Raw genomic sequence first — 26888 nt, 5'->3', positions numbered from 1 at the left:
TACTTGCCTGACTGCATTGTGCCAAGTGTAAAGTTTGGTGGAGGGGGATTATGGTGTGGGGTTGTTTTTCAGGGGTTGGGCTTGGCCCCCTAGTTCCAGTGAAGGGAACTCTTAAGGTGACATTTTGGACAATTTCATGCTCCCAACTTTGTGGGAAGAGTTTGGGGATGGCCCCTTCCTGTTCCAACATGACTGCCCACCAGTGCACAAAGCAAAGTCCATAAAGACATGGAGGAGCCAGTTTGGGGTGGAGGAACTTGACTGTCCTGCACAGAGTCCTGACCTCAACCCCATAGAACACCTTTGGGATGAATTAGAGTGGAGACTGCGAGCCAGGCCTCCTCCCCCGACATCAGTGCCTGACCTGACAAATGTGCTTCTGGAAGAATGGTCCAACCTTCCCATAGACACCCTCCTAAACCTTGTGGACGGCCTTCCCAGAAGAGTTGAAGCTGGTATAGCTGCAAAGGGCGGGGCCAACTCAATATTGAACCCTACAGACTAAGACTGGGGGCCCATTAAAGGTCATGTGTGTGGAAAGGGCGGGGCCAACTCAATATTGAACCCTACGGACTAAGACTGGGGGGCCATTAAAGGTCATGTGTGTGGAAAGGCCGACGGCCCAATACTTTTGGTAATATATTGTATTTGTCCAAGGGCCCTCTTGGTAATAGTTGACATCCTTCCATAGAAGCTGAACCTGTTATCTCCTTCTGTGTAAGGTGTGATGATGGTGAGCAGGTCCAGGACAAGGGGATTGGAAGAAGGGGCCCCGTTCCTTGGGTGCAGTGTTGATATGCGAATACGGGTACACTGGAAACTGTTGCTGTTCCAATCTCAGGAGTGACAGGGGGGCAGTTTTCCACCTTCTGCCTGGGCACTGGATGACCTTGTCCAGGCATCGATGGTGAAGCCTCCAACTATGTGTAGAGAATGGAGGAGTGGTACTGAGCACAACCCCCCCCCCCCCCCCATCCTCGAGTACAATTCAATGAATTATAATTGCATTATCTGGTGCAGTAAAAATTGTGGAAGAAAATGATACATTCTTATCAGCGGGTTCATACATGACACTGTCCACCTGCTGATTACTTGCAGATGTAGACGAGTGTGCTGACAATCCATCCATCTGTTCTGGGATTGAGGTCTGTGAGAACACGCTCGGGAGTCATCGCTGCGGTTGTCCTGCCGGCTTTCGTGGTAACGGGACTTTCTGTGAAGGTGAGGGTGTCATAGACATGATGGGGGGGAGGGGGGGGCTGTGTGGTCTTGTGGATAATATTCTATTATCATTCTAATATATATATAACAGATGAGAACGAGTGCTCTGCCGGGAGACACACCTGTGACACCAACGCTCGGTGTGGAAATGTCATCGGATCCTACTTCTGCCAATGTTATCAGGGCTTCAATGGAGATGGTCACACCTGCTATGGTGAGAATCAAAGACCTACTTGTCTCAACTGTCCTCACTCATCATCTTCATCCCGCACCTCACCTGTCCTCACTCATCTACATCCCACACCTCACCTGTCCTCACTCATCATCTACATCCCATCCCACACCTCACCTGTCCTCACTCATCCTCTACACCCCACACCTCACCTGTCCTCACTCATCCTCTACACCCCACACCTCGCCTGTCCTCACTCATCCTCTACATCCCACATCTCACCTGTCCTCACTCATCATCTACATCCCACACCTCACCTGTCCTCACTCATCATCTACATCCCACACCTCACCTGTCCTCACTCATCTACATCCCACACCTCACCTGTCCTCACTCATCATCTACATCCCATCCCACACCTCACCTGTCCTCACTCATCCTCTACACCCCACACCTCACCTGTCCTCACTCATCCTCTACATCCCACACCTCACCTGTCCTCACTCATCCTCTACATCCCACACCTCACCTGTCCTCACTCATTCTCTACATCCCACACCTCACCTGTCCTCACTCATCCTCTACACCCCACACCTCGCCTGTCCTCACTCATCCTCTACATCCCACACCTCACCTGTCCTCACTCATCATCTACATCCCACACCTCACCTGTCCTCACTCATCTACATCCCACATCTCACCTGTCCTCACTCATCATCTACATCCCACACCTCACCTGTCCTCACTCATCTACATCCCACACCTCACCTGTCCTCGCTCATCCTCTACAGCCCACACCTCACCTGTCCTCATTTATAATCATCTACATCCCACACCTCACCTGTCCTCACTCATCATCCTCTACATCCTACACCTCATCTGTCGTCACTCATGATCCTCTCTCCATATCTCACCTGTCCTCACTCATGATCCTCTCTCCATACCTCACCTGTCCTCACTCATCATCCTCTACACCCTACACCTCACCTGTCCTCACTCATCATCCTCCATCCATACCTCACCTGTCCTCACTCATCCTCTACTCCCTACACCTCACCTGTCCTCACTCATCCTCTACATCCAACACATTACCTGTCCTCACTCATCCTCTACATCCCACACCTCACCTGTCCTCACTCATCCTCTACATCCCACACCTCGCCTGTCCTCACTCATCCTCTACATCCCACACCTCACCTGTCCTCACTCATCATCCTCCATCCATACCTCACCTGTCCTCACTCATCATCCTCCATCCATACCTCACCTGTCCTCACTCATCATCCTCCATCCATACCTCACCTGTCCTCACTCATCATCAGTCCACTTTCCATCCCACAACTATCCTTCTTTCTTGCTCAGCTTCTACTCTCCATCTTTGCCAGCTGCTCATTCCTTCCATTTCTAATATTTCAGATATTGATGAGTGTTCTGTAAGTAACGGTGACTGTGAGCATCTGTGTGTGAACCAGGCTGGCAGCTTCCAGTGCCAGTGTCCCCCGGGGTACCAGCTGGAGGAAAATGGCAGGAACTGTACAGGTATGAGAAGATCTTGGTGGAAACTAATAAATGGCACTATGTGGGGTTTTTTATCGAAACTGTGTAGAGGAATACCTGTATACAGTGAGGAACAGAAGTATTTGAACCCCCTGCGATTTTGCAAGTTCTCCCACTTCTGCATCATGGAGGGTCTGACATTCACATTGCAGGGGATTCCCACTCTGAGGACAGAATTCAGGAGATCCCATTGTATGATTTGTAAAGAATGTATTTGTCTTGCACTGCTGAACAGAAGTATTTGAACCCCTGAGAAGATCCATGTTAATATTTGGTACAGAAGCCTTTGTTTGCAATTACAGAGGTCAGATGTTTCCTGTAGTCCTTGGCCAGGTTTGCACTGCAACAGGGATTTTGGCCGACTCCTCCACACCGATCTCCTCTAGATCTGTCAGGTTTCGGGGCTGTCGCTGAGCAACACGGAGTTTCAGCTCCCTCCAAAGATGTTCTATTGGATTTAGGTCTGGAGACTGGCTAGGCCACTCCAGAACCTTGATATGCTTCTTACGGAGCCACTCCTTGGTTCTCCTGGCTGTGTGCTTCGGGTCGTTGTCATGTTGGAAGACCCAGCCACGACCCATGTTCAATGCTCTGACTAAGGGAAGGAGGTTGTTGCTCAAAATCTCACAATAAATGGCCCCATTCATCCTCTCCCTAATACAGTGCAGTTGTTCTGTCCCCTTCCCAGAAAAGCACCCCCAAAGCATGATGTTACCACCCCCATGCTTCACAGTAGGGATGGTGTTCTTGGGATGCAACTCATCCTTCTTTTTCCTCCAAACACGACGAGTGAAGTTCTACTTTGGTCTCATCTGACCACATGACTTTCTCCCATGCCTCCTCTGGATCATCCAGATGGTCATTGGCAAACTTCAGACGGGCCTGGACATGTGATGACTGGAGCAGGGGAACCTTCTGTGCAATGCATGATTGGAAACCATGACGGCGTAGTGTTCTACCGACAGTGACCTTTGAAACTGTGGCCCCAGCTCTCTTCATGTCATTGACCAGCTCCTCCCTTGTAGTTCTGGGCTGATTCCTCACCTTTCTTATCATCAGTGATACCCCACGAGGTGACATCTTGCATGGAGCCCCAGTCCGAGGGAGACTGACAGTCGTCTTTAGCCTCTTCCATTTTCTAACAATTGCTCCAACAGTTGATCTATTTCCACCACGCCGCTTGGCAATTGCCCCGTAGCCCTTTCCAGCCTTGTGGAGGTCCACAATTTTGTCTCTGGTGTCTTTTGACAGCTATTTGGTCTTGCCCATGGTAGTAGTTGGCGTCTGACTGACTGTGGGGTGGACAGGTGTCTTTAAAGAGCTCAGACAGGTGCTACTAAGTTAGATGAATGAGTGGAGTAGAGGTGGACTTTATAAAGGCGCAGTAACAGGTCTTTGAGAGCCAGAATTCTTGCTGTTTCTCAGGTGTTCAAATACTTCTGTTCAGCAATGCGAGACAAATATATTCTTTACAAATCATACAATGGGATTTCCTGAAATTTTTTTTTAATTCTGCCTCCTGCACCTACAATGTGAATTTCAGACCCCTCCATGATTTCTAAGTGGGAGAACTTGCAATATCGCAGGGTGTTCAAATACTTCTGTTCCTCACTGTAAACTTCTCTATCTCCTTTAATTTACAGACCAATGCAATACAATTATGGCCATCTAGTGGCCATAATGTGCTTTATTCCTTACATACACAAATCAGGAAAATACCGCACTCTGGCCACTAGATGGCGCTGAAGATTATTGGAAATAAACCTATTAGGCACAATATGGCGATTATTTGGGATGGCTGTGAGACATTTCTACATTGAACATTTTTGTAAATAGACCCCTATGATACCGCGCATTTAAAAAAAAAATGTTTTTTTTGTCTGGCTACTCTGTGATCGCTTCTTGTTTTTTTTCTCTCAGACATTGATGAATGTCGGAGTAAAAATGGCGGCTGTCAGCAGGTCTGCAGGAACACAGATGGCTCCTATGAATGTGCGTGTCGGATAGGCTTTCAGCTCCACGTCGACCGCCGTCTGTGTGTAGGTAGGGAATTGGGCCCTCTATTCACCAGAATACCTGAACTGCAAGTTATTGATCTCGTGGCCGATCAGTGTTTGATATTGACTGTGTGACTTTGTTCCTCACAGATATCGATGAGTGTAAGATCGATAATGGGGGCTGTTCACACACCTGCAACAACACAGAAGGAGCGTTCCAGTGTCTCTGCCCTCTTCACCAGGCCCTGGGCAAAGACCTCAAGTCCTGCATCAGTGAGTACTGCAACCTGGGAAGGAGACAGAAATCTCAGAACCCTTGTCCATAGGGCTAGAACAGGGCCAAGAAACTCTGAGAGAAAAAGAAGTATTTGAAAGCCGTGTGCAAAAAAATGACTTGCCTAGTAAGTGTTGGAGCAGAAACAAGGTCTTCATAGTCTGCGTCAAACAAATAGAAAGGACCTTGACATCTATATCAGTAAGTCCTAGGGCACAGACAAGGACCTCAGAATCTACAGTGCATTCCTAAAGTATTCAGACCCCCTTTACTTAATGAAAATCACCCCCCACAGCACCGCCATGCTTCACTGTTGGGATGGTATTGGGCAGATGATGAGTGGTCCCTGGTTTCCTCCAGATATAACATTTAGAAGTGAGTTGAATCTTGGTTTCATAAGACCAGAGAATCTTGCTCCTCACAGTCTGAGAGTCCTTCAGGTGCCTTTTTGCAAACTCCAAGTGGGGTCTCATATGATTTACACAGAGGAGAGGCTTCCGTGTAGCCACTCTGCCATGAAGCCCAGATTGGTGGAGGGCTGCAGTGATGGTTGTCTTTCTGGAACTTTGTCCCATCTCCACACGGGATCTCTGGAGCTTAGTCAGTGACCCTTGGGTTCTTGGTCACCTCTCTTACTAAGGCCCTTCTCCCCCTGTTGTTCAGTTTGGCCAGGCGACCAGCTCTTGGAAGAATTGTTGTGCTTAGCGTCTTCCATAGGAGATTTATGGAGGCCACTGTCATCTTGGGAACCTTTAGTGCAGCAGAATCTCTTTTGAAGCCTTCCCCAGATCTGTGCCTTGCATTGATCCTGTCTCTGAGCTCTGCAGGCAGTTCCTTTGACCCCATTGCATTTGCTCTGATACAGTATGCATTGTCAACTATGAGGCCTTTTATAGAGAGGTGTGTGCCTTTCCAAATCATGTCCAATCGATTGAATTTACCACATGTGGGCTCCAATCAAGGTGTAGAGACATCTCAGCAACGATCCAGAGAAATGGGAGGCACCTGAGCTAAATTCCAAGTGTTGTTGCAAAAGGGTCTGAATACTTATGCCAATGTGATATTTCAGTTTTTCCTTTTTCATACATTTGATAACATTTCTAAAATTCTGTTTTCACTTTGTCAAGATGGGGTAACGAATGTAGATTAATGAGGAAAATAAATGAATTTAAACAACTAGTATCAGGCTGCAACATAACATTAAAAAAGTTAAGGGGGTCTGAATACTTTATGAATGTACTACATATTGGATATTCCTATAGCCAACCATAAGGACCTTGCAATGGACCTTGGGAAATGGACCTGTAAGTGCTAGAGCAGAGACAAGGACCTCAACAACTTTATCAGTGATTAGCCCTGGATCCAACAACAAGGACCTTGAGCTGGACCTTGAGATTCGTATCTGAAAGTGCTACAGCACAGACAAGGGTCTCAGGATCTATATCAGTAAATGCTAAAGTTAGGATCATATAATATACACTATATTGCCAAAAGTATTGTCCCCGCCCTCTAATCATGTGATTCAGGTGTTCCAATCCCCTCCATGGATACAGGTGTATACAATCAAGCCCCTCGGCATGCAGACTGCTTCTACAAACATTGGTGAAAGAATAAGTCGCTCTCAGGAGCTCAGTGACTCCAAGCGTGGTCCCGTGATAGGTGGTCACCTGGGCAATAAGTCCATCCGTGACATTTCCTGGCTACTAAATATTCCACGCTCAACTGTTAGTGGGATTATAACAAAGTGGAAGCAACTGGGAACAACAGCCACTTAGCCACCAAGTGGTAGGCCACGTCACATGACAGAGCGGGGTCAGCGCATGCTGAAGCGCACAGTGCGCAGAAGTCGCCAACTGTCTGCAGAGTCAATAGCTAAAGACCTCCAAACTTGGTGTGGCCTTCAGATGATCCCAACAACAGTGCGTAGAGAGCTTCATGGAATGGGTTTCCATGGCTGAGCAGCTGCATCCAAGCCTTCCATCACTAAGTGCAATGCAAAGCATCGGATGCAGTGGTGTAAAGCACACCGCCACTGGACTCTAGAGCAGAGAAGGCGTGTTCTCTGGAGTGACCAATCATGCTTCTCTGTCTGGCAATCTGCTGGACATTTCTGAGTTTGGCAGTTGCTAGGAGAACGTTACTTGCCTGACTGCATTGTGCCAAGTATAACGTTTGGTGGAGGGGGGATTATGGTGTGGGGTTGTTCTTCAGGGGTTGGGTTTGGCCCCCTAGTTTGAGTGAAGGGAACTCTTAAGGCGACATTTTGGACAATTTCATGCTCCCAACTATGTGGGAAGAGTTTGGCGATGGCCCCTTCCTGTTCCAACATGACTGCCCACCAGTGCACAAAGCAAGGTTCATAAAGACATGGAGGAGCCAGTTTGGGGTGGAGGAACTTGACTGTCCTGCACAGAGTCCTGACCTCAACCCCATAGAACACCTTTGGGATGAATTAGAGCGGAGTCTGCGAGCCAGGCCTCCTCCCCCGACATCAGTGCCTGACCTGACAAATGTGCTTCTGGAAGAATGGTCCAACCTTCCCATAGACACCCTCCTAAACCTTGTGGACGGCCTTCCCAGAAGAGTTGAAGCTTTTGTAGCTGCAAAGGGCGGGGCCAACTCAATATTGAACCCTACGGACTAAGACTGGGAGGCCATTAAAGGTCATGTGTGTGGAAAGGGCGGGGCCAACTCAATATTGAACCCTACGGACTAAGACTGGGAGGCCATTAAAGGTCATGTGTGTGGAAAGGGCGGGGCCAACTCAATATTGAACCCTACGGACTAAGACTGGGGGGCCATCAAAGGTCATGTGTGTGGAAATGTGCCGACCAATACTGAGGGCAATATAGTGTATGTCAGAATAAACACAAGTTCCTGAGAACCCTCCTTAGGAAATACTACAGCAGACGGGGATCGGGGGGTTAGTTTTGGTGCCTGGGAAGAGACCTCAGGACTTGTGTCAGTAAATATTGGACTCTAGAACTAAAGCACGAGGGTACAAAATATTCTTCTTGGAACGTTAAATTACGGCATTGACATTTTTTTGGTTTATAAAATTACGTACGCTGGAGAAAGACTCACATCCATTGAGATCAACCAAAAATACATTTCAAACCTACATCCTCCAACCCCGTACTCCATGTTGATCTAGAAGTTATTTAAAAGGTATTTAAAAATGAATATATATGTATGATGGGAAATGGAAAAGGTAAAACTAGCTGCCTTTGTTTTATATCCTCCATCCATAATCGTACAAATAACTGTTCTTTCCTCTGTGCTGTCTGGCAGACATCACGTCATGTGACCTGAAAAATGGCGGATGTGAACACGCATGCGCTGAGCGGCAGGAGGACGGCATAGAGTGCAGCTGCTGGGCAGGCTGGGAACTAAGCAGTAACAGGAGGACCTGTGATGGTAAGAGATGACTTCCTTCACACCAGGCATTACAAGTACCAGAAAAAATGTATATAAAGAACCGTCGGCTTACTATTACTTTTTTAGTTTTAGTTGGTGTCTGACCCACTTTTTTTATTTGTTGTATTGAACTGCATCAGGTTATTGTTCTATATTATATGGTGGCAGTTTTGGGTCACTACAAGTTGATTTCTATGTGATTTTGATTTCTCCCTCTCCTGTTTAGCACTAGTTAGTTCAGTTCTTGCTAGACCCTGTAATGGAACCGGACCCCGACTGCACTAGGGTATTTCCGTTAGACTCCCGCTTCCCTGTCCGAACACAGATCCACGGATACCACCGCTGGCCATACAGGAGATAGACTGCTTTATTTTAACACAGATCCACGGACACCACCACTGACCAAACAGGAAATACTGTTTTATTTTAACACAGATACAGGATATATACACAGGAAGAGGCAATACATTTAGTAACAAGAGACATCAGCAGACACCTCCCACCAAGCTAATACACACAAACACATACATCCCATAATAGTTTGCTCCCAAGCAAGACACACAATAGAACAATGGGACCACGTGACAGTAAAGAATGAACAACCCCCCACACCCCACCTATACATGTCTACACAATATCAGGACAGACCACCCTGTACCCCTAACAGGCACAGGGTGACTTACACATAATAGGGATATGGGGAGCTGAGACAGGGGTCTCCCCACCTCTTCAAAAGGGGCTGTGTTCCATGGGCCCCCCACCCAAAGTCACTCCCGTCACAGACCCTCCTTGTTATTTCTATGTTCCCTCAGTCAGTGTTAGTTTTTCTCAGAGAGACAGGGCTTAGGAAAGTCATTGTCTTCTTACACTTCAAAGGACTGGAAAAACATCCTCTGTACTGTTATTATTTGAATTAAAATTATGCAGGATTCAACTTCTGTGTCCTATTGAATGAAGAGTTATGCTGCCTGTGGATGGTGCCAAGTCAGCAGGTGACCATACTGTCCGGATAGACCAGGTCTAAGGAGGTATTTCAATGTATAAAGCGGCATTCGAAACAGAAAAGATGGAATAGGGAAGGGGTTAGAAATCCTGTTGTGTTTTTATTGCTGGCTGTTTCTCCAATTGGAACATTTTCCCTGGCACAGGGACCAGAAATTAGGGTAAAGGGGGTCAGCGGTGCAGAAAAAGTCCTGGTGGGTGTTTTAGCCCTTCCCCACTCTGCTGTTTTTGTCACTGGGTCCTCCTTGGGGATACTTATTCTTGTCAACGCCCATATGGAAGAAAAATATTTTGAAATACTACAATTTTGGCCGCATTCAATATATTTCTATATATATATATATATATATATACTGCATGTTGAAATGCGTTTTTATTACAAAATATATGAAAATATACTGTATGTCTTTAAAAATACAAATTTACATTTTTGGAATGCATTTACAAATATATGTAAAATGCTGTATATGTTAAAACGGCTTTTTTATATGTTAAAAAAAATCTGAAGAATATATTTAAAAAACATATATTTTTTTAAATATTTTTCAAATAATTTGTAATATATAAAATAATGCATTTCAACATGCAGTGTGACTGTATTTATATATATATATATATATATATATATATATATATATATATATACATATATATATATATATATATATATATATATATAAATATAAATATGGCCCAAGTTGTAGCATTTCAAATATATGTCAATAAATGTGGGAAGAATAATTTTAAAATATGTTTCAAATATATTTTTTTTCCATGTGGGTGGCACTTCCAGTTTTCTGGATGTAAACAGCACCATTTTTAAAGTGGGACAGTATCTGATCACTCCGATCTTGGTGTGATCAGAGGCTTTTAGGGCAGAAGAAAGATGTGGGGTCTAACAGACCCCAGTTCTCTCCATAAAAAGTACCTGTCACTGTTTACATTACTTTTGACAGCAATAAGAGTGATCACTTTTTTTTTAAATATATATATATATATATTTAAAAAAAAATAGGCCCTCCCAGGAACAATAGATCCCCCAGCAAGAATAGACCCCCCTGGAACAAAATACCACTCCAGCAACAATAGATCTTCAAGCAGGCCGCATCAATAGATCATCTCCTCAAACATTGACCCCACCCCAAGCAACATAAGACTCCCCAGCAACAATAGATCCCCCAGCACCCCTTGCCATTACATACATTCAGTGCTGGAGGTGCCGGAACTGCATTCCCCCGGCGTCCCCTCCGCATTCCCCCGGCATCCCCTCCGCGTTCCCCCGGCGTTCTCACTGAAAAAAAGCCCTGATAATAAAAGTAATGACTAATAAGCTGCCATAATTTGTTTTTATTTTTGAGGGGTACATTCACTTTTTATGTGTCTCTCTCTCCCTCCCCAGATGTGGATGAGTGTGCGGACTTCACTCGCGGTGGGTGTGAACAGGCGTGTGATAACTTCGCTGGCTCCTTCAACTGCAGCTGTCATAAAGGCTTCGCCGTCCGCTCCGATGACCCCACCAAGTGCCGGCGTGAGGGAGAAATTACACTTTGTGTCTTCTGTTAGATGTAGAAGGAAAACTCCCCGATTATTACACTTCTCTCTACAAAGTGAGATAGATCTGCCGGATTTCACAAAGCTTCCACACTTCAATAGGGATCTATAGTTTAACCATATTGTCAAATCTCATTGGTCTCGGCCGAAAAGAACGGTCACTGTTTTGTGACATTGACTGTCCTCCATCTGGTGTGTTACCTTTGTGAATCATCCCCAATACTCCAACACTCTGCACCCCCCACATCCCCAATACTCCAACACTCTGCACCCCCCACATCCCCAATACTCCAACACTCTGCACCCCCACATCCCCAATACTCCAACACTCTGCACCCCCCACATCCCCAATACTCCAACACTCTGCACCCCCACATCCCCAATACTCCAACACTCTGCACCCCCACATCCCCAATACTCCAACACTCTGCACCCCCCACATCCCCAATACTCCAACACTCTGCACCCCCACATCCCCAATACTCCAACACTCTGCACCCCCACATCCCTAATACTCCAACACTCTGCACCCCCACATCCCTAATACTCCAACACTCTGCACCCCCCACATCCCCAATACTCCAACACTCTGCACCCCCCACATCCCCAATACTCCAACACTATGCACCCCCACATCCCCAATACTCCAACACTCTGCACCCCCCACATCCCCAATACTCCAACACTCTGCACCCCCACATCCCCAATACTCCAACACTCTGCACCCACCACATCCCCAATACTCCAACACTCTGCACCCCCACATCCCCAATACTCCAACACTCTACACCCCCAAATCCCCAATACTCCAACACTCTGCACCCCTCACATCCCCAATACTCCAACACTCTACACCCCCAAATCCCCAATACTCCAACACTCTACACCCCCCACATCCCCAATACTCCAACACTCTGCACCCCCACATCCCCAATACTCCAACACTCTGCACCCCCCAAATCCCCAATACTCCAACACTCTGCACCCCCACATCCCCAATACTCCAACACTCTGCACCCCCACATCCCCAATACTCCAACACTCTGCACCCCCCACATCCCCAATACTCCAACACTCTGCACCCCCACATCCCCAATACTCCAACACTCTGCACCCCCCAAATCCCCAATACTCCAACACTCTGCACCCCCACATCCCCAATACTCCAACACTCTGCACCCCCACATCCCCAATACTCCAACACTCTGCACCCCCCACATCCCCAATACTCCAACACTCTGCACCCCCACATCCCCAATACTCCAACACTCTACCTTCTTCTAGATGCTAATACACACCCATACCCCAGCAACTGATCACTGCAGCAGAACACGGCAATACAAGTTCACAATTGTAGACCTTGCACCAAAGTATAAGTGTGCATGCAGGGCAACAGATACAGCTATGTGTGTCTAATATACAATATTCATATCACAGAATATCAGAAATAGATCATTATATTGTCAAGGTACGTTATATATTTCTGTCGTCACGAAATCACAAGTAAATCGATCACATTCTAATATCTGTAATATTTGTGGCTTTCTTCTAGCTGTGTGCAATCCCCCCTGCCAGAACTACGGAGTCTGTGTGGCTCCAGATACTTGTGACTGCCCTGCAGGGTACCCGGGGCCCGGCTGTTCTGGTAAGAGGTGATGTTTAGTTGTATTAATGTGTATATGAAAATAACATATTCCATAGTACAGAGAACACTGAGCCAGTCACATCAGTCTCTGCACCAGGGGAGCTGACACTCTAATGTCCCCTCCCCCGCAGTCACATCAGTCTCTGCACCAGAGGAGCTGATGCTCTAATGTCCCCTCCCCCACAGTCACATCAGTCTCTGCACCAGAGCAGCTGACGCTCTAATGTCCCCTCCCCCACAGTCACATCAAAGGAGCTGACGCTCTAATGTCCCCTCCCCCACAGTCACATCAGTCTCTGCACCAAAGGAGCTGATGCTCTAATGTCCCCTCCCCCACAGTCACATCAGTCTCTGCACCAGAGGAGCTGACGCTCTAATGTCCCCTCCCCCACAGTCACATCAGTCTCTGTACCAGAGGAGCTGACGCTCTAATGTCCCCTCCCCCACAGTCACATCAGTCTCTGTACCAGGGGAGCTTACACTCTAATGTCCCCTCCCCCACAGTCACATCAGTCTCTGTACCAGGGGAGCTTACACTCTAATGTCCCCTCCCCCACAGTCACATCAGTCTCTGTACCAGAGGAGCTTACGCTCTAATGCCCCCTCCCCCACAGTCACATCAGTCTCTGTACCAGAGGAGCTTACACTCTAATGTCCCTTCCCCCCACAGTCACATCAGTCTCTGTACCAGAGGAGCTTACACTCTAATGTCTCCTCCCCCACAGTCACATCAGTCTCTGTACCAGAGGAGCTTACACTCTAATTTCCCCTCCCCCACAGTCACATCAGTCTCTGTACCAGAGGAGCTGACACTCTAATGTCCCCTCCCCCACAGTCCCATCAGTCTCTGTACCAGAGGAGCTGACACTCTAATGTCCCCTCCCCCACAGTCACATCAGTCTCTGTACCAGAGGAGCTTACACTCTAATGTCCCCCCCCCCCACAGTCACATCAGTCTCTGCACCATAGGAGCTTACACTCTAATGCCCCCTCCCCCACAGTTGCACACTATTATTATTATACATGTATATAGCTCTGACATATACTGCAGCGCTGTACAGAGATCACTGAGCCAGTCCCATCAGTCTCTGTACCAGAGGAGCTTACACTCTAATGTCCCCTCCCCCCACAGTCACATCAGTCTCTGTACCAGAGGGGCTTACACTCTAATGTCCCCTCCCCCCACAGTCACATCAGTCTCTGCACCAGAGGAGCTGACGCTCTAATGTCCCCTCCCCCACAGTCACATCAGTCTCTGCACCAGAGGAGCTGACGCTCTAATGTCCCCTCCCCCACAGTCACATCAGTCTCTGTACCAGAGGAGCTGACGCTCTAATGTCCCCTCCCCCCACAGTCACATCAGTCTCTGTACCAGGGGAGCTTACGCTCTAATGTCCCCTCCTCCGCAGTCACATCAGTCTCTGTACCAGAGGAGCTTACACTCTAATGTCCCCTCCCCCACAGTCACATCAGTCTCTGTACCAGAGGAGCATACACTCTAATGTCTCCTCCCCCACAGTCACATCAGTCTCTGTACCAGAGGAGCTTACACTCTAATTTCCCCTCCCCCACAGTCACATCAGTCTCTGTACCAGAGGAGCTGACACTCTAATTTCCCCTCCCCCACAGTCCCATCAGTCTCTGTACCAGAGGAGCTTACACTCTAATGTCTCCTCCCCCACAGTCACATCAGTCTCTGTACCAGAGGAGCTTACACTCTAATTTCCCCTCCCCCACAGTCACATCAGTCTCTGTACCAGAGGAGCTGACACTCTAATTTCCCCTCCCCCACAGTCCCATCAGTCTCTGTACCAGAGGAGCTTACACTCTAATGTCCCCTCCCCCACAGTTGCACACTATTATTATTATACATGTATATAGCTCTGACATATACTGCAGCGCTGTACAGAGATCACTGAGCCAGTCCCATCAGTCTCTGTACCAGAGGAGCTTACACTCTAATGTCCCCTCCCCCCACAGTCACATCAGTCTCTGTACCAGAGGAGCTTACACTCTAATGCCCCCTCCCCCACAGTCACATCAGTCTCTGTACCAGAGGAGCTTACACTCTAATGTCCCCTCCCCCACAGTCATACATGACCATACAGAATTGTGTGTACAGGTCCAGTATATCGAGGTTGAAGATCGTCCATCTCCATCTGCTAACACTGGTATCTCTGCAGCTGTCCTCTCTGCTGCGGTGCTGACCTCATGTTTCTCTTGCCAGCCATGTGCTCCCCACCCTGCGCCCATGGAGGAACCTGTATGAGACACAACATGTGCGCCTGTCCCACAGGATGGACGGGTCCTGGGTGCCAGACAGGTAGGCTATCTCCATCATGTGAGGTTGTCAGTGGTCCTCAGCAGAGACAGTCAGGGTTCAGCTCGGTCACCAGCATTGCCAATATTTACCATTACAGTAGAGTGTATAACAGCATTGCATTGCCAGCGCTCCACAATCCCGTCCATAGTGCCATGGAGAGTCGGGTGCAAGCCTCGAGGACTCAGCTGGGTCCTGACTGCATGCTTAAGACAAAGCAAGCAGGCCTACCGCTACATGGTTGCCCCCAGGTCATCATACAACAGTGGCAGAACCACCAGGGTCACAAAGGTCGCACTTGTGACCGGGCCCTGGTGTTCCGCCACTATGGAGGGGGTCCCAAGCAGCGTTGCCAGGTAAAGAGGGCATTTTTCTGCTGTCCATAAACAGCAGAAAAGTGCTGGTTTAAACTACTCTTGTGCCCTTCTTCTTCTCCTCTGCACCTCCCCCTTGTGCACCTGACCAGCCAATCCCCGCTGAGTCAAGCTCAGCCAATTAATAATCAGCTAATCATCTGGCTCCAGAACTGAGCATCACCCTTACAGTGGACTCTGAGGTAAGGAGGTACACGGAAAACTCTGATGTGACCAAAGAACCTCTTACACCAGAGCTCCCTTTTACACCAAACTCTGCAACATGCCCCCTCACATCAGGGTCCGCAGAGTTCCCCTTGTCATCAGGGTCCGCAGAGTTCCCCTTGTCATCAGGGTCTGCAGAGTTCCCCTTGTCATCAGGGTCCGCAGAGTTCCCCTTGTCATCAGGTTCTTCAGAGTTCCCCTTGCACTCTAAAGCAAACTCTGCGGACGCTGATGCATGGTAAAGGGGAACTCTGATGTAAGGGGGGATCTTGTGACCAAAGAACCTCTTACACCAGAGTTCCCTTTTACACTAAAGTCTGCGACATGCCCCCTCACATCAGGGTCCGAAGAGTTCCCCTTTCCATCAGGGTCCGTAGAGTTCCCCTTTCCATCAGGGTCCGCAGAGTTCCCTTTTCCATCAGGGTCCGCAGAGTTCCCCTTTCCATCAGGGTCCACAAAGTTCCCCTTTCCATCAGGGTCCACAAAGTTCCCCTTTCCATCAGGGTCCACAGAGTTCCCCTTTCCATCAGGGTCCGCAGAGTTCCCCTTTCCATCAGGGTCCGCAGAGTTCCCCTTTCCATCAGGGTTCGCAGAGTTCCCCTTTCCATCAGGGTCTTCAGAGTTCCCCTTGCACTCTAAAGTAAACTCTGTGGACTCTGATGCACGGTAAAGGGGAACTCTGATGTAAAGGGGTCTTCGGGAACGCTGAGCACTCTGATGTAAGGGGGCCCACTGCAGAACATGTGAAAGGGTCCCACTGTGGGACAATAATAAAGGGCACCGCGGCAGGAGTGAAGTGGCCTGGGCTTGGGTCAGGGGGGCCCTTCATGTTTTTTTGCACCGTGGCCCTGAAGGTTCTAGTTATGCCTCTGTAACACAGTACTATAGTTCCTGGCTAGATGGCACTGGGCAAATGAGACAAAGAAGGATACCAGTAGTCTCAAGACTGGTCAGACAATGGACAGCTGCTGGTAGCAGAATTTGGGACAGTCTGAGGGTCAGCACAGGCAGCAGGTAGGTATAGTCCTAAAACAGCTTCAGGGTCAGGGTAGGTAGCAAGCCTAATCCAATTGACAGTTCCTAGGTGAGGGGAGGTAGTGGGCAAGCCCAGTCCAGTAAACAATCCAAGGTCACTTCAGTAAACAATCCAAGGTCACATTCAGGCGGCAATTCAAGCAGTAATCTGTGAGTTCAGCACCAAGGGGATCCAAAACAAGTACAGCAGATCTGGATCAGGTGAGGAACCAGGGAGCCAAGGAGCAGACACTATCACTACCATGCAGGGGCGGACTGACAACTCATGGGGCCCCCGGGCAATAGGGGATCATGGGGTCCCTGTATCCTCGCCCACACTCAAACCACACCCAAAGAAGCCTATGAAAGGTACCAAGGGCATCTCATGGGGCCTCCTACTGACCCTGGCCCTTGGGCAGTGCCCGAGTTCCCGAATGGTCAGTCCGCCCCTGCTACCATGTCATGTACAGGCAGGTCGGTCCACACTAGCCATTGCCTGGGATTCAGGACGCTTCTGGGGGCAAAAGAGGACACGCTGGTGCTGGCCAATCTGGGTCCAGCTGAGAGGAGAGACCAGCCACCAGCTGTGTAGGTGTGGCTGCTGCAGAGGGAGATGGAGGGCGAGCTCTTACCATGGGTTCATGTTACCCGTTCATACAGTACAGAGCAGCTATTCTCAACCAGGGTGCTCTGGAACCCCGAGGTTCCTCCAGAGGTTGCTAGGAGTTCCTGGAGCTGTAGCTGATTTGTCCTCCCATTTGATGGTGCCTGCGTAGTTCCAGGGTCAATGTCACTTGACAGCACCAGCTGCATGAACCCAAAGAGTGGCCTTCTGACCACCACTGCAAGGGGGGGGGGGCATTCTTCCCACTTACCACCAATAATAAGAGGCATTTTTTTTACTACTCATCAATGAATTGCTTTTGACAAGAGTTCCAACGCATCCTGAAAATTGTTTCAAGGCTTCCTCTGAGTTAGAAAGGTTGAGAAAGGCTGATAAAGAATGAAACAGGAAAGTACCACATTGTGGCCACTAGATGGAGCAGATGATCACAGGAAATAAACAGATACATTACTGGGATTATTCGCACAGTATAAATATGCCCCTTTTTGTTTTCTTTCAATGTATGACACTCTTGTAATGTGACGGGTTTGGTGACACCAAAACCCGCATCGGCGCTGCAGATTTTTGCTTAATACTCTAATTTTCTCCTCTTAGCGGTGTGCGAATTGCCATGTGGTAATGGTGGACGCTGTGTGGCCCCGGACACCTGCCAGTGCCCCTCAGGATACAGCGGAGAGCAGTGTCTGACACGTATGTTACCTTCCAGGTTGGGTGTTTCACTCCTGAGGTCCTTGGGGCAGGATATAAGTTGAGGTCCTTGGGGCAGGATATAAGTTGAGGTCCTTGAGGCAGGATATAAGTTGAGGTCCTTGAGGCAGGATATAAGTTGAGGTCCTTGGGGCAGGATATAAGTTGAGATCCTTGGGGCAGGATATAAGTTAAGGTCCTTGGGGCAGGATATAAGTTGAGGTCCCTGGGGCAGGATATAAGTTAAGGTCCTTGGGGCAATATATAAGTTGAGGTCCCCGGGGCAGGATATAAGTTAAGGTCCTTGGGGCAAGATATAAGTTGAGATCATTGGGGCAGGATATAGGTTGAGATCCTTGGGGCAGGATATAAGTTAAGGTCCTTGGGGCAGGATATAAGTTAAGGTCCTTGGGGCAGGATATAAGTTGAGGTCCCTGGGGCAGGATATAAGTTGAGATCCTTGGGGCAGGATATAGGTTGAGATCCTTGGGGCAGGATATAAGTTGAGGTCCTTGGGCAGGATATAAGTTGAGGTCCTTGGGCAGGATATAAGTTGAGGTCCTCGGGGCAGGATATAAGTTGAGGTCCTCGGGGCAGGATATAAGTTGAGGTCCTCGGGGCAGGATATAAGTTGAGGCCCTTGGGGCAGGATATAAGTTGAGGTCCTCGGGGCAGGATATAAGTTGAGGTTCTTCCGGCAAGAGATAAGTTGAGGTCCTTGGGGCAGGATATAAGTTGAGGTCCTTGGGGCAGGATATAAGTTGAGGTCCTTGGGGCAGGATATAAGTTGAGGTCCTTGGGGCAGGATCGATATAAGTTGAGGTCCTTGGGGCAGGATATAAGTTGAGGTCCTTGGGGCAGGATATAAGTTGAGGTCCTTGGGGCAGGATATAAGTTGAGGTCCTTGGGGCAGGATATAAGTTGAGCTCCTCGGCGCAGGATATAAATTGAGATCCTTGGGGCAAGATTTAAGTTAAAGTCCTTGGGGCAGGATATAAGTTGAGGTCCCTGGGCCCTCCTTGGCTGCAGCACTCATCCTCCACATCCTGTAGACATTTCATCCTCTAAAAAGATGAAATTTACAAAAAAGATTCCTGGTTTCTATTTTCCCTGAGAATAAAATATGAAACCTTTTCCACAAGCTGGACCTGTTTTCATCCCAAAATTTCTTCTGTTTAGCAGATACAAACATTCCACCTAGAGGTCCATGTATGGACTTTCTGCAGCCCTAGGTCAAAGTTATGGGTCCTCCAATCACAGAGTTGATTTTTCTGCATTAAGAGAGACACCGCTACACCACGGCTCACATTTTATAAATCGTCAACAAAATGCACGCTGTGGTGCAGAGGGTCCTAGTGGTGTAGAGTAGATGGTGATACAGTAAAGGAAATGTGTGTGAACTGCTGAGGTGTGTGATTTATATGACATCCAATCGGATTCAGATGCAGTATTCAGAATATAAGTGTATGGGTATCTGTTTGTTCTTGTTCCCAGCGCTCTGTTCCCCGCCCTGCCAGAACGGAGGGAAATGCATCGACGTCAACAAGTGTGTGTGTCCCAGTGGGTGGCTCGGGGCACGCTGCCAGATAGGTGAGAGATGTTCATTGCGTTGGGTGTGTGAAGAGCAGAGGTGAGCAATGGTCCCTGAAGGAACTGCTGAATTTTATGAGCCCTCCTACTGGAGATCTGCCCTGTAGATGCCCTCAGGCACTTACCTACCCACCAACAGATAGACTTCCACTCCACTAATCTTTTTTTTTTTTGCAGATTTTATTGGTTTTGTTGTCCAAGGGAGAGAATGTTAGGGGGTACAGAATACCCCCAAAAAAGCAGCAAAAATTCCCACCACTCAGTAGCATCTTGTAGTATCTATAACCTCTGCCACAAGATAATGTAGATTTGGTAGGCCAGACAGACTGTTGCCTTTAGGTTTCTGCAGCCTCTCTCATTGGACAGTTGTTACCCGACATGCTGAGACCAGCAATTTAGAATTTTGGTCCCTTACCCCGGAACTGGCAAGACTGCTGGGAATCCTAGGTGTACATGCCCTTGTAGAACCCTTAACCCTATCATGTGTGACCTGTGTGTGGAAGGGCAACAAGAGTGGTGGTGGTGTTGGTGGTTATCCTTTGTAAGGATGTTTCCAGCAGCCGGGGCTCCCTCTGCTTACAGTTAAGGGGCCTTCAAGACTACTTCAGCTTCCTTCCCCAGGCAGCAGGCCTGGGAGGCAATGGACCTCTGGACTCCCACCCTATGTAAGCAGCAGGCCTGAGAGACAATGGATCCATAGACTCTCACCCTCCTCAAGCAGCATGCCTGAGAGGCAAGGGACCTCTGGAATCCCACCCTCCTCAAGCAGCAAGCCTGGGAGGCAAGGGACCAATGGACACCCACCTTCCTCAAGCAGCAGGCATGAGAGGCAAGGGACCTCTGGACTCCCACCCCCCTCAAGCAGCAGGCCTGAGAGGCAAGGGACCCCTGGACTCCCACCTTCCTCAAGCAGCAGGCATGAGAGGCAAGGGACCTCTGGAATCCCACCCTCCTCAAGCAGCAAGCCTGAGAGGCAATGGACCCCTGGACTCCAACTTTCCTCAAGCAGCAGGCCTGAGAGGTAAGGGACCTTTGGAATCCCACCCTCCTCAAGCAGCAGGCCTTAGAGGCAAGGGACTCCTGGACTCCCACCTTCCTCAAGCAGCAGGCCTGAGAGGCAAGGGAACACTGAATTCCACTCTACTCAAGCAACATGCCTGAGAAGCAAGGGAACCCTGGATTTCCACCCTCCTCAAGCAGCAGGTCAGAGAGGCAAGGGACTCCTGGACTCCCACCCTCTACAAGCCGCAGGCCTGAGAGGTAAAGGACATCTGGACTCCCACCTTCCTCAAGCAGCAGGCCTGAGAAGCAAGGGAACACTGAATACCCACTCTACTCAAGTAGCAGGTCTGAGAGGCAAGGGAACCTTGGACTCCCACCCTCCTCAAGCAGCAGGCCTGAGAGGCAAAGGACCTCTGGACTCCCAACCTCCTCAAGCAGCAGACCTGAGAAGCAAGGGAACCCTGGATTCCCACCCTACTCAAGCAGCAGGCCTGAGTGGCAAAGGACCTCTGGATTCCCACCCTCCCTAAGCTGCAGGCCTGAGAGGCAAGTGAACCCTGGACTCCCACCCTCCTCAAGTAGCAGGCCTGAGAAGCAAGGGAACCCTGATTTCCCACTCTACTCAAGCAGCAGGCCTGAGAGGCAAGGGACCTCTGGACTCCCACTTTCCTCAAGCAGCAGACCTGAGAAGCAAGGGAACCCTGAATTCCCACCCTACTCAAGCAGCAGGCCTGAGAGGCAAAGGACCTCTGGACTCCCAACCTCCTCAAGCAGCAGACCTGAGAAGCAAGGGACTCCTGGACTCCCACCCTCCTCAAGCAGCAGGCTTGAGAGCCAAGGGACCTCTGTACTCCCACCCTCCTCAAGCAGCAGGCCTGAGAAGCAAGGGAACCTTGGACTCCCACCCTCCTCAAGCAGCAGGCCTGAGAAGCAAGGGAACCCTGATTTCCCACCTTACTCAAGCCGCAGGCCTGAGAGGTAAGGGACATCTGGACTCCCACCCTCCCTAAGCTACAGGCCTGAGAGGCAACTGAACCCTGGACTCCCACCCTCCTCAAGCAGCAGGCCTGAGAAGCAAGGGAACCCTGATTTCCCACCCTACTCAAGCAGCAGGCCTGAGAGGCAAGGGACCTCTGGACTCCCACTTTCCTCAAGCAGCAGACCTGAGAAGCAAGGGAACCCTGAATTCCCACCCTACTCAAGCAGCAGGCCTGAGAGGCAAGGGACCTCTGGAATCCCTCCCTCCTCAAGCAGCAGACCTGAGAAGCAAGGGACTCCTGGACTCCCACCCTCCTCAAGCAGCAGGCTTGAGAGGCAAGGGACCTCTGGACTCCCACCCTCCTCAAGCAGCAGGCCTGAGAAGCAAGGGAACCCTGATTTCCCACCCTCCTCAAGCCGCAGGCCTGAGAGGTAAGGGACATCTGGACTCCCACCCTCCTCAAGCAGCAGGCCTGAGAAGCAAGACAACCCTGGATTCCCACCTTCCTCACGCAGCAGGCCTGAGAGGCAAGGTATCTCTGGACTCCCACCCTCCTCAAGCAGCAGGCATGAGACGCAAGGGAACCCTGGACTCCCACCCTCCTCAAGCGACTGTCAATCAGTGGTTATGGATGGTGAAAGATCTGGTGATCTGAAGACTTAATCCACCTACTAAAAGCAGCAATGATGTAACAAAATCAAACATAAGTACAACTGCCTTCACATATAGCCAATCCTCCTATAAATACTACATGAATTGAATGTAATTGTTGAAACGTGCCCTACTAATTATGTGTCTGTACCTTCAAGGGTCATTGGGACATTGCCCGTTGCTTATTGATGTTGATGGCTCTTTTCATTTTGTGACGCCATTAAAAAAAAACAAAATAAACCCATGAGTACAACCATTCTTGTTTTTCCAGAGCCTGTACGCTGTGAGAAGCCATGTCAGAACGGGGGCCGGTGTGTGGGGTACAACATCTGCCGTTGTCCTGCTGGATTTCAGGGGCCTCAGTGCGAAACGGGTGAGAGTCGTTCTCAATGATCCTAATCCAGCTTCATCAAGTTATGACATCACACAGGGGTATATGTACTAAAGCTGGAGAGTGCAAAATCAGGCTCACTTCTGCAGAGAAACCAATCAGCTTCCAGGTTTTATTGATCAAGCTGAGATCAGAAGCTGATTGGTTCCTTCTATGCAGAAGGAAGCCTGATTTTCCAGCTTTAGTAAATAAAAAACCCATAGTGCCTTCTGGGGTTGAATATTGGGGCAAGTAGACTGTTCACTTTGAAAGTACAGATTTCATAGGCGAAGCTTCACTTTGCAAAGGATACCCAATCACATGCAAGGAAAGAAAAAAAAAACTGCATTTTTGCTTGCACATGATTGGATGATGGAAGTCAGCAGAGCTTTCCTTCATTTACTAAACTTTGGAGCAGAATCCCTTGCAGAGAGCAATTATTTGCCTTTAGTAAATCAACCCCAATGAATCATGTTATTCTTCATTTGCAATTACAACACTTGATCTGTCTAGATTCTGAATCTACAGACAAAAAAGCATAAAAAATACTTTGTATCTCTCTATCTCCTGTCCAATCAATGTTTATAAACAATGTTACTTTGTATCTCTCTCTCTCCCCCATCTGATCGATGTTTATAAACAATGTTACTTTGTATCTCTCTCCCCATCTGATCGGTTTATAAACAATGTTACTTTGTATCTCTCTCTCCTCCATCTGATCGATGTTTATAAACAATGTTACTTTGTATCTCTCTATCTCCCGTCTGAACAATGTTTATAAACAATGTTACTTTGTATCTCTCGTCTGATCAATGTTTATAAACAATGTTACATTGTATCTCTCTCCCCCCCATCTGATCAATGTTTATAAACAATTTTACTTTGTATCTCTCTATCTCCTGTCTGATCGATGTTTATAAACAATGTTACTTTGTATCTCTCTCTTTCCCCCGTCTGATCAATGTTTATAAACAATGTTACTTTGTATCTCTGTATCTCCCGTCTGATCAATGTTTATAAACAATGTTACTTTGTATCTCTGTATCTCCCATCTGATCAATGTTTATAAACAAGCTGCTTCTCCATTTACTGTATTTCCATGGCAGGGAAAGGCTACAGGAAACACCCCCCACCCAACCAAGACACAGAACAATGGGAGGTAGCACATGGCAGAGAACAATGGACAACTACATGGCAGAGAACAATCCCCACACCAATACACAATACCATCACCTTCACATTCACACCCTGTACCCCTTAACAGGCACAGGGTGGGTTAAACATAATGAGGAGAACATGAGCTGACACAAGGGTCCCCCCACCCTTAAAAGTCACTCCCGTCACATATCTCCCATTTCGGCAGGAGATTAACGCAGTAGATCCCAGACGGATGTACTCTGAAGTTAGTCTGTACCTCCAGTCCCTCAATATCAGAACCCACACAGTACCCCATGCAAATTGTCCCACACCAAGTGTTACTCACCCAGCCAACCTCTGCCTCTCCCGTAGAACATACCCGCCGCTGGGGAGAAGTACGGACTGGTCCTTCTCCCTGAAATCCTTTCAGCCGCTGGAGAGAAGACAGGGTGGCTGGGCAGACTCCATCATGCTGTGGGGGATCTGGGCCGACTGCCCAGCATCCCTGGGGTATCCAGGTGGTGGCTGTAGTCTCATCCATGGACATCAGCTCAAGCTGCTGTTGTGAGGTGCCGATTGCATCCTCTTCCTGTAGCTCTTGTGGTGCTGGTTGTTGTGGGCAGAGGTCAACAACGCCATGCCCTGGTGCCAGCTCTTCTGCGGGAGATGTCCCGGCTGGTTCCTCCTCAGCAGAAAAGTCAATCAAATCCCAAATCTCCAGAACTGGTGTCTGGGGATAGGGGTTCACCATCTCCTGTCTGTGGAACTCAGAAGATGTTACTAGTGCTGGGCCGAGTTCAGTAATGTTTGGCCCTGTTGCCAGCTTTTTTACTGGTTCCTCCTCAGCAGAGAGGTCTATCAAATCCCCAGTCTCTGGAATTTCCACTGCCGATTCTTGGGCATGCTGCCGAACATGTTTTCGCAGTTGCCAGCATGCCTTGCCAGATACAGTTCTTTCTTCAGCAGGTATTCCAGATCTGGTTCAAGCTCTGAGACCCCTGTGAGACCGAACATAGCCTCTCTGCCTTCCCGCAACTCCTCCAGGGTAGGTTCTCCTTCATCGCCAAACACACAATGATCTGTAAGGCTCTCCCACAGCAATCCAGGCCCACCAAAGTCATGTCCCTCAGGAGAGCACTCTGTTGACACCCCTAAATATTCCTGCTGCGTACCATTGCAAAGCCCGATATCTGTTGTCCGGTTGTATCTCCTGCTGGACCAGCCTGTCCAACTCAGCCACCCATTGCTCCTGGGGTCACTCCCCCAGGAATGGCATCCGTAACTTCCAATGGTCCCTGGCCCTTTCCCCTGGGGTTGGATAACATTTGCCTTTCTCCATACCAGCAGCCTGGAGGGCTCCTCTCCAAAGGACCTCCTAAATCCGCTGCCTGAGCTCCAGGTACTCATCCGTAGACACAGTCCTGGGGTATGTTGCAAGAACAGTCTGCAGCAGCCCTTGGAACTCTGATGCCAGGTCCATAGCTCCACTGGGGTGACTGACGTCTCCTTTCCTGATCTTGGATCCCGATGGTGGTTTGGATGTGTTCACAGCTTGGAAGCACAATCCCACCGCTGCCACCAATGTAACGGAACCGGACCCAGACCACACTTGGGTATTTCCGTTATACTGCAGCTTCCCTGTCCGAACACAAATCCCCGGACACCACCCGCTGATCATGCAGGAAAAAAACAGCACCAGACTCTTCTTAAGACAGGAAGTCAACACCTTTATTTTTCCTCAAACACAAGATATATACACAGGGCAGGAAAACACAACCAGGGACAGGAAACACATAATCAGCCTGCCCCATCAGTGGGAAGGGCTACAGGAAACACCCACCACCCAACCAAGACACAGAACAATGGGAGGTAGCACATGGCAGAGAACAATGGACAACCACATGGCAGAGAACAATTCCCACACCAATACACAATACCATCACCTTCACATTCACACCCTGTACCCCTTAACAGGCACAAGGTGGGTTAAACATAATAAGGAGAACATGAGCTGACACAGAGGTCCCCCCACCCCCAAAAGTCACTCCCGTCACAAGGGTGTACTACTTACTCCCTGTGTACTGCTAATGAAGCATTTTTTGGGTGTGTGTAGCAGGCTGGGTAATGGGCAGTGATACCATGTGACTTTAGAAACACATCCAGTCTTTTCTTAACAGACTATAGGACTAGCTCCTTTGGAAATCTATTTTCACAGCTTTTAGGGCCGGTTCACACTCCATGCGTTTCAGCTGCTTTTTTTCTGCATCCAACATGCACAGAAAGTAGGTGATATGGTTGTCCATGTCATCGTTCACATCAGTGCTTGCCATTCCGGTGCGTTCCAGATGCAGAAAAAAAAAGTAGAACAGGCTGCATTCTTTCTGCACAGAACTGCATTGGAACGCGGTAAAACGCATCAATGCTTGCAGTTCCAGTGCGTTCCGGTTGCAGAATAAAAATTAGAACATGCTGCATTCTTTCACAGAACTGCAGTGGAACGTGGTAAAATGCACCAAAACCGCACTGGAACGCACATGTCCCTATTTAAATTGAAGAAAGAGAGAGAGAGGGGAAAAATTAACTTGAATGCACAAAAAGCGCACGCACAGGAATGCGTCAAAAATGCACCGGAACACATCAAAAACGCGTTAAAAATGCGCATGTGGAAACTCACCCGGAATGCCTCTGGACTGCGTTTCCATAGCGTGAACCAGCACCTTACCGTAAAAAAGCCTTTCTGTGTTAGGATTTTTCCTCCAGATAAAAAAAGAATCAGACAACAGACAGAAAAAAATACAAAAATATGTATGCATTCTATGTATTAAAAAATGGCTTCATGACTATCAGAAGCATTCGCCTAGTTATTATGATTTCACGCTGTATTTTCCCTAATACCTTTATTTCCTATGATCTTTAGCTCCACCTCGTGGCTATGGTGCGATATTTCCTTGCAGCACCTCCATTGGGAAATTACTGCATTATGTCCACTGGATAGAGCTGAGGATCATAAGAAATAATCCTGTTAGGCAAGATATGGTGAGAATTTCTGACTGACGGGCAAATGCTTGTGACGTACGCTCAGCAGATTTTTTTTTTCAT

The 26888-nt window shown here is 48.5% G+C and overlaps 1 protein-coding gene across 2 annotated transcripts in view; it reads left to right on the top strand.

Moving 5' to 3' along the window:
- Positions 1-26888, top strand: part of LOC149429181 (uncharacterized) — a 55286-nt gene that overhangs the window by 14084 nt on the left and 14314 nt on the right. For both annotated transcript variants that reach the window (XM_089666636.1, XM_089666635.1), the window contains exons 7-18: positions 1099-1221; positions 1313-1435; positions 2810-2932; positions 4871-4993; positions 5098-5220; positions 8513-8638; positions 11040-11168; positions 12744-12836; positions 15064-15159; positions 17968-18063; positions 19555-19650; positions 22554-22655. In XM_089666636.1, coding sequence (XP_089522762.1) covers positions 1099-1221; positions 1313-1435; positions 2810-2932; positions 4871-4993; positions 5098-5220; positions 8513-8638; positions 11040-11168; positions 12744-12836; positions 15064-15159; positions 17968-18063; positions 19555-19650; positions 22554-22655 — 1353 coding nt within the window. The remainder of the gene's footprint in view (positions 1-1098; positions 1222-1312; positions 1436-2809; positions 2933-4870; positions 4994-5097; positions 5221-8512; positions 8639-11039; positions 11169-12743; positions 12837-15063; positions 15160-17967; positions 18064-19554; positions 19651-22553; positions 22656-26888) is intronic.

The sequence above is a fragment of the Staurois parvus genome, unplaced genomic scaffold (assembly GCF_062004578.1).
Source record: "Staurois parvus isolate SC_StPar_1 unplaced genomic scaffold, SC_StPar_1.0 ptg002756l, whole genome shotgun sequence".
Classification (NCBI taxonomy): Eukaryota; Metazoa; Chordata; class Amphibia; order Anura; family Ranidae; genus Staurois; species Staurois parvus.
This window is presented reverse-complemented; position numbering and strand designations above follow the sequence as displayed.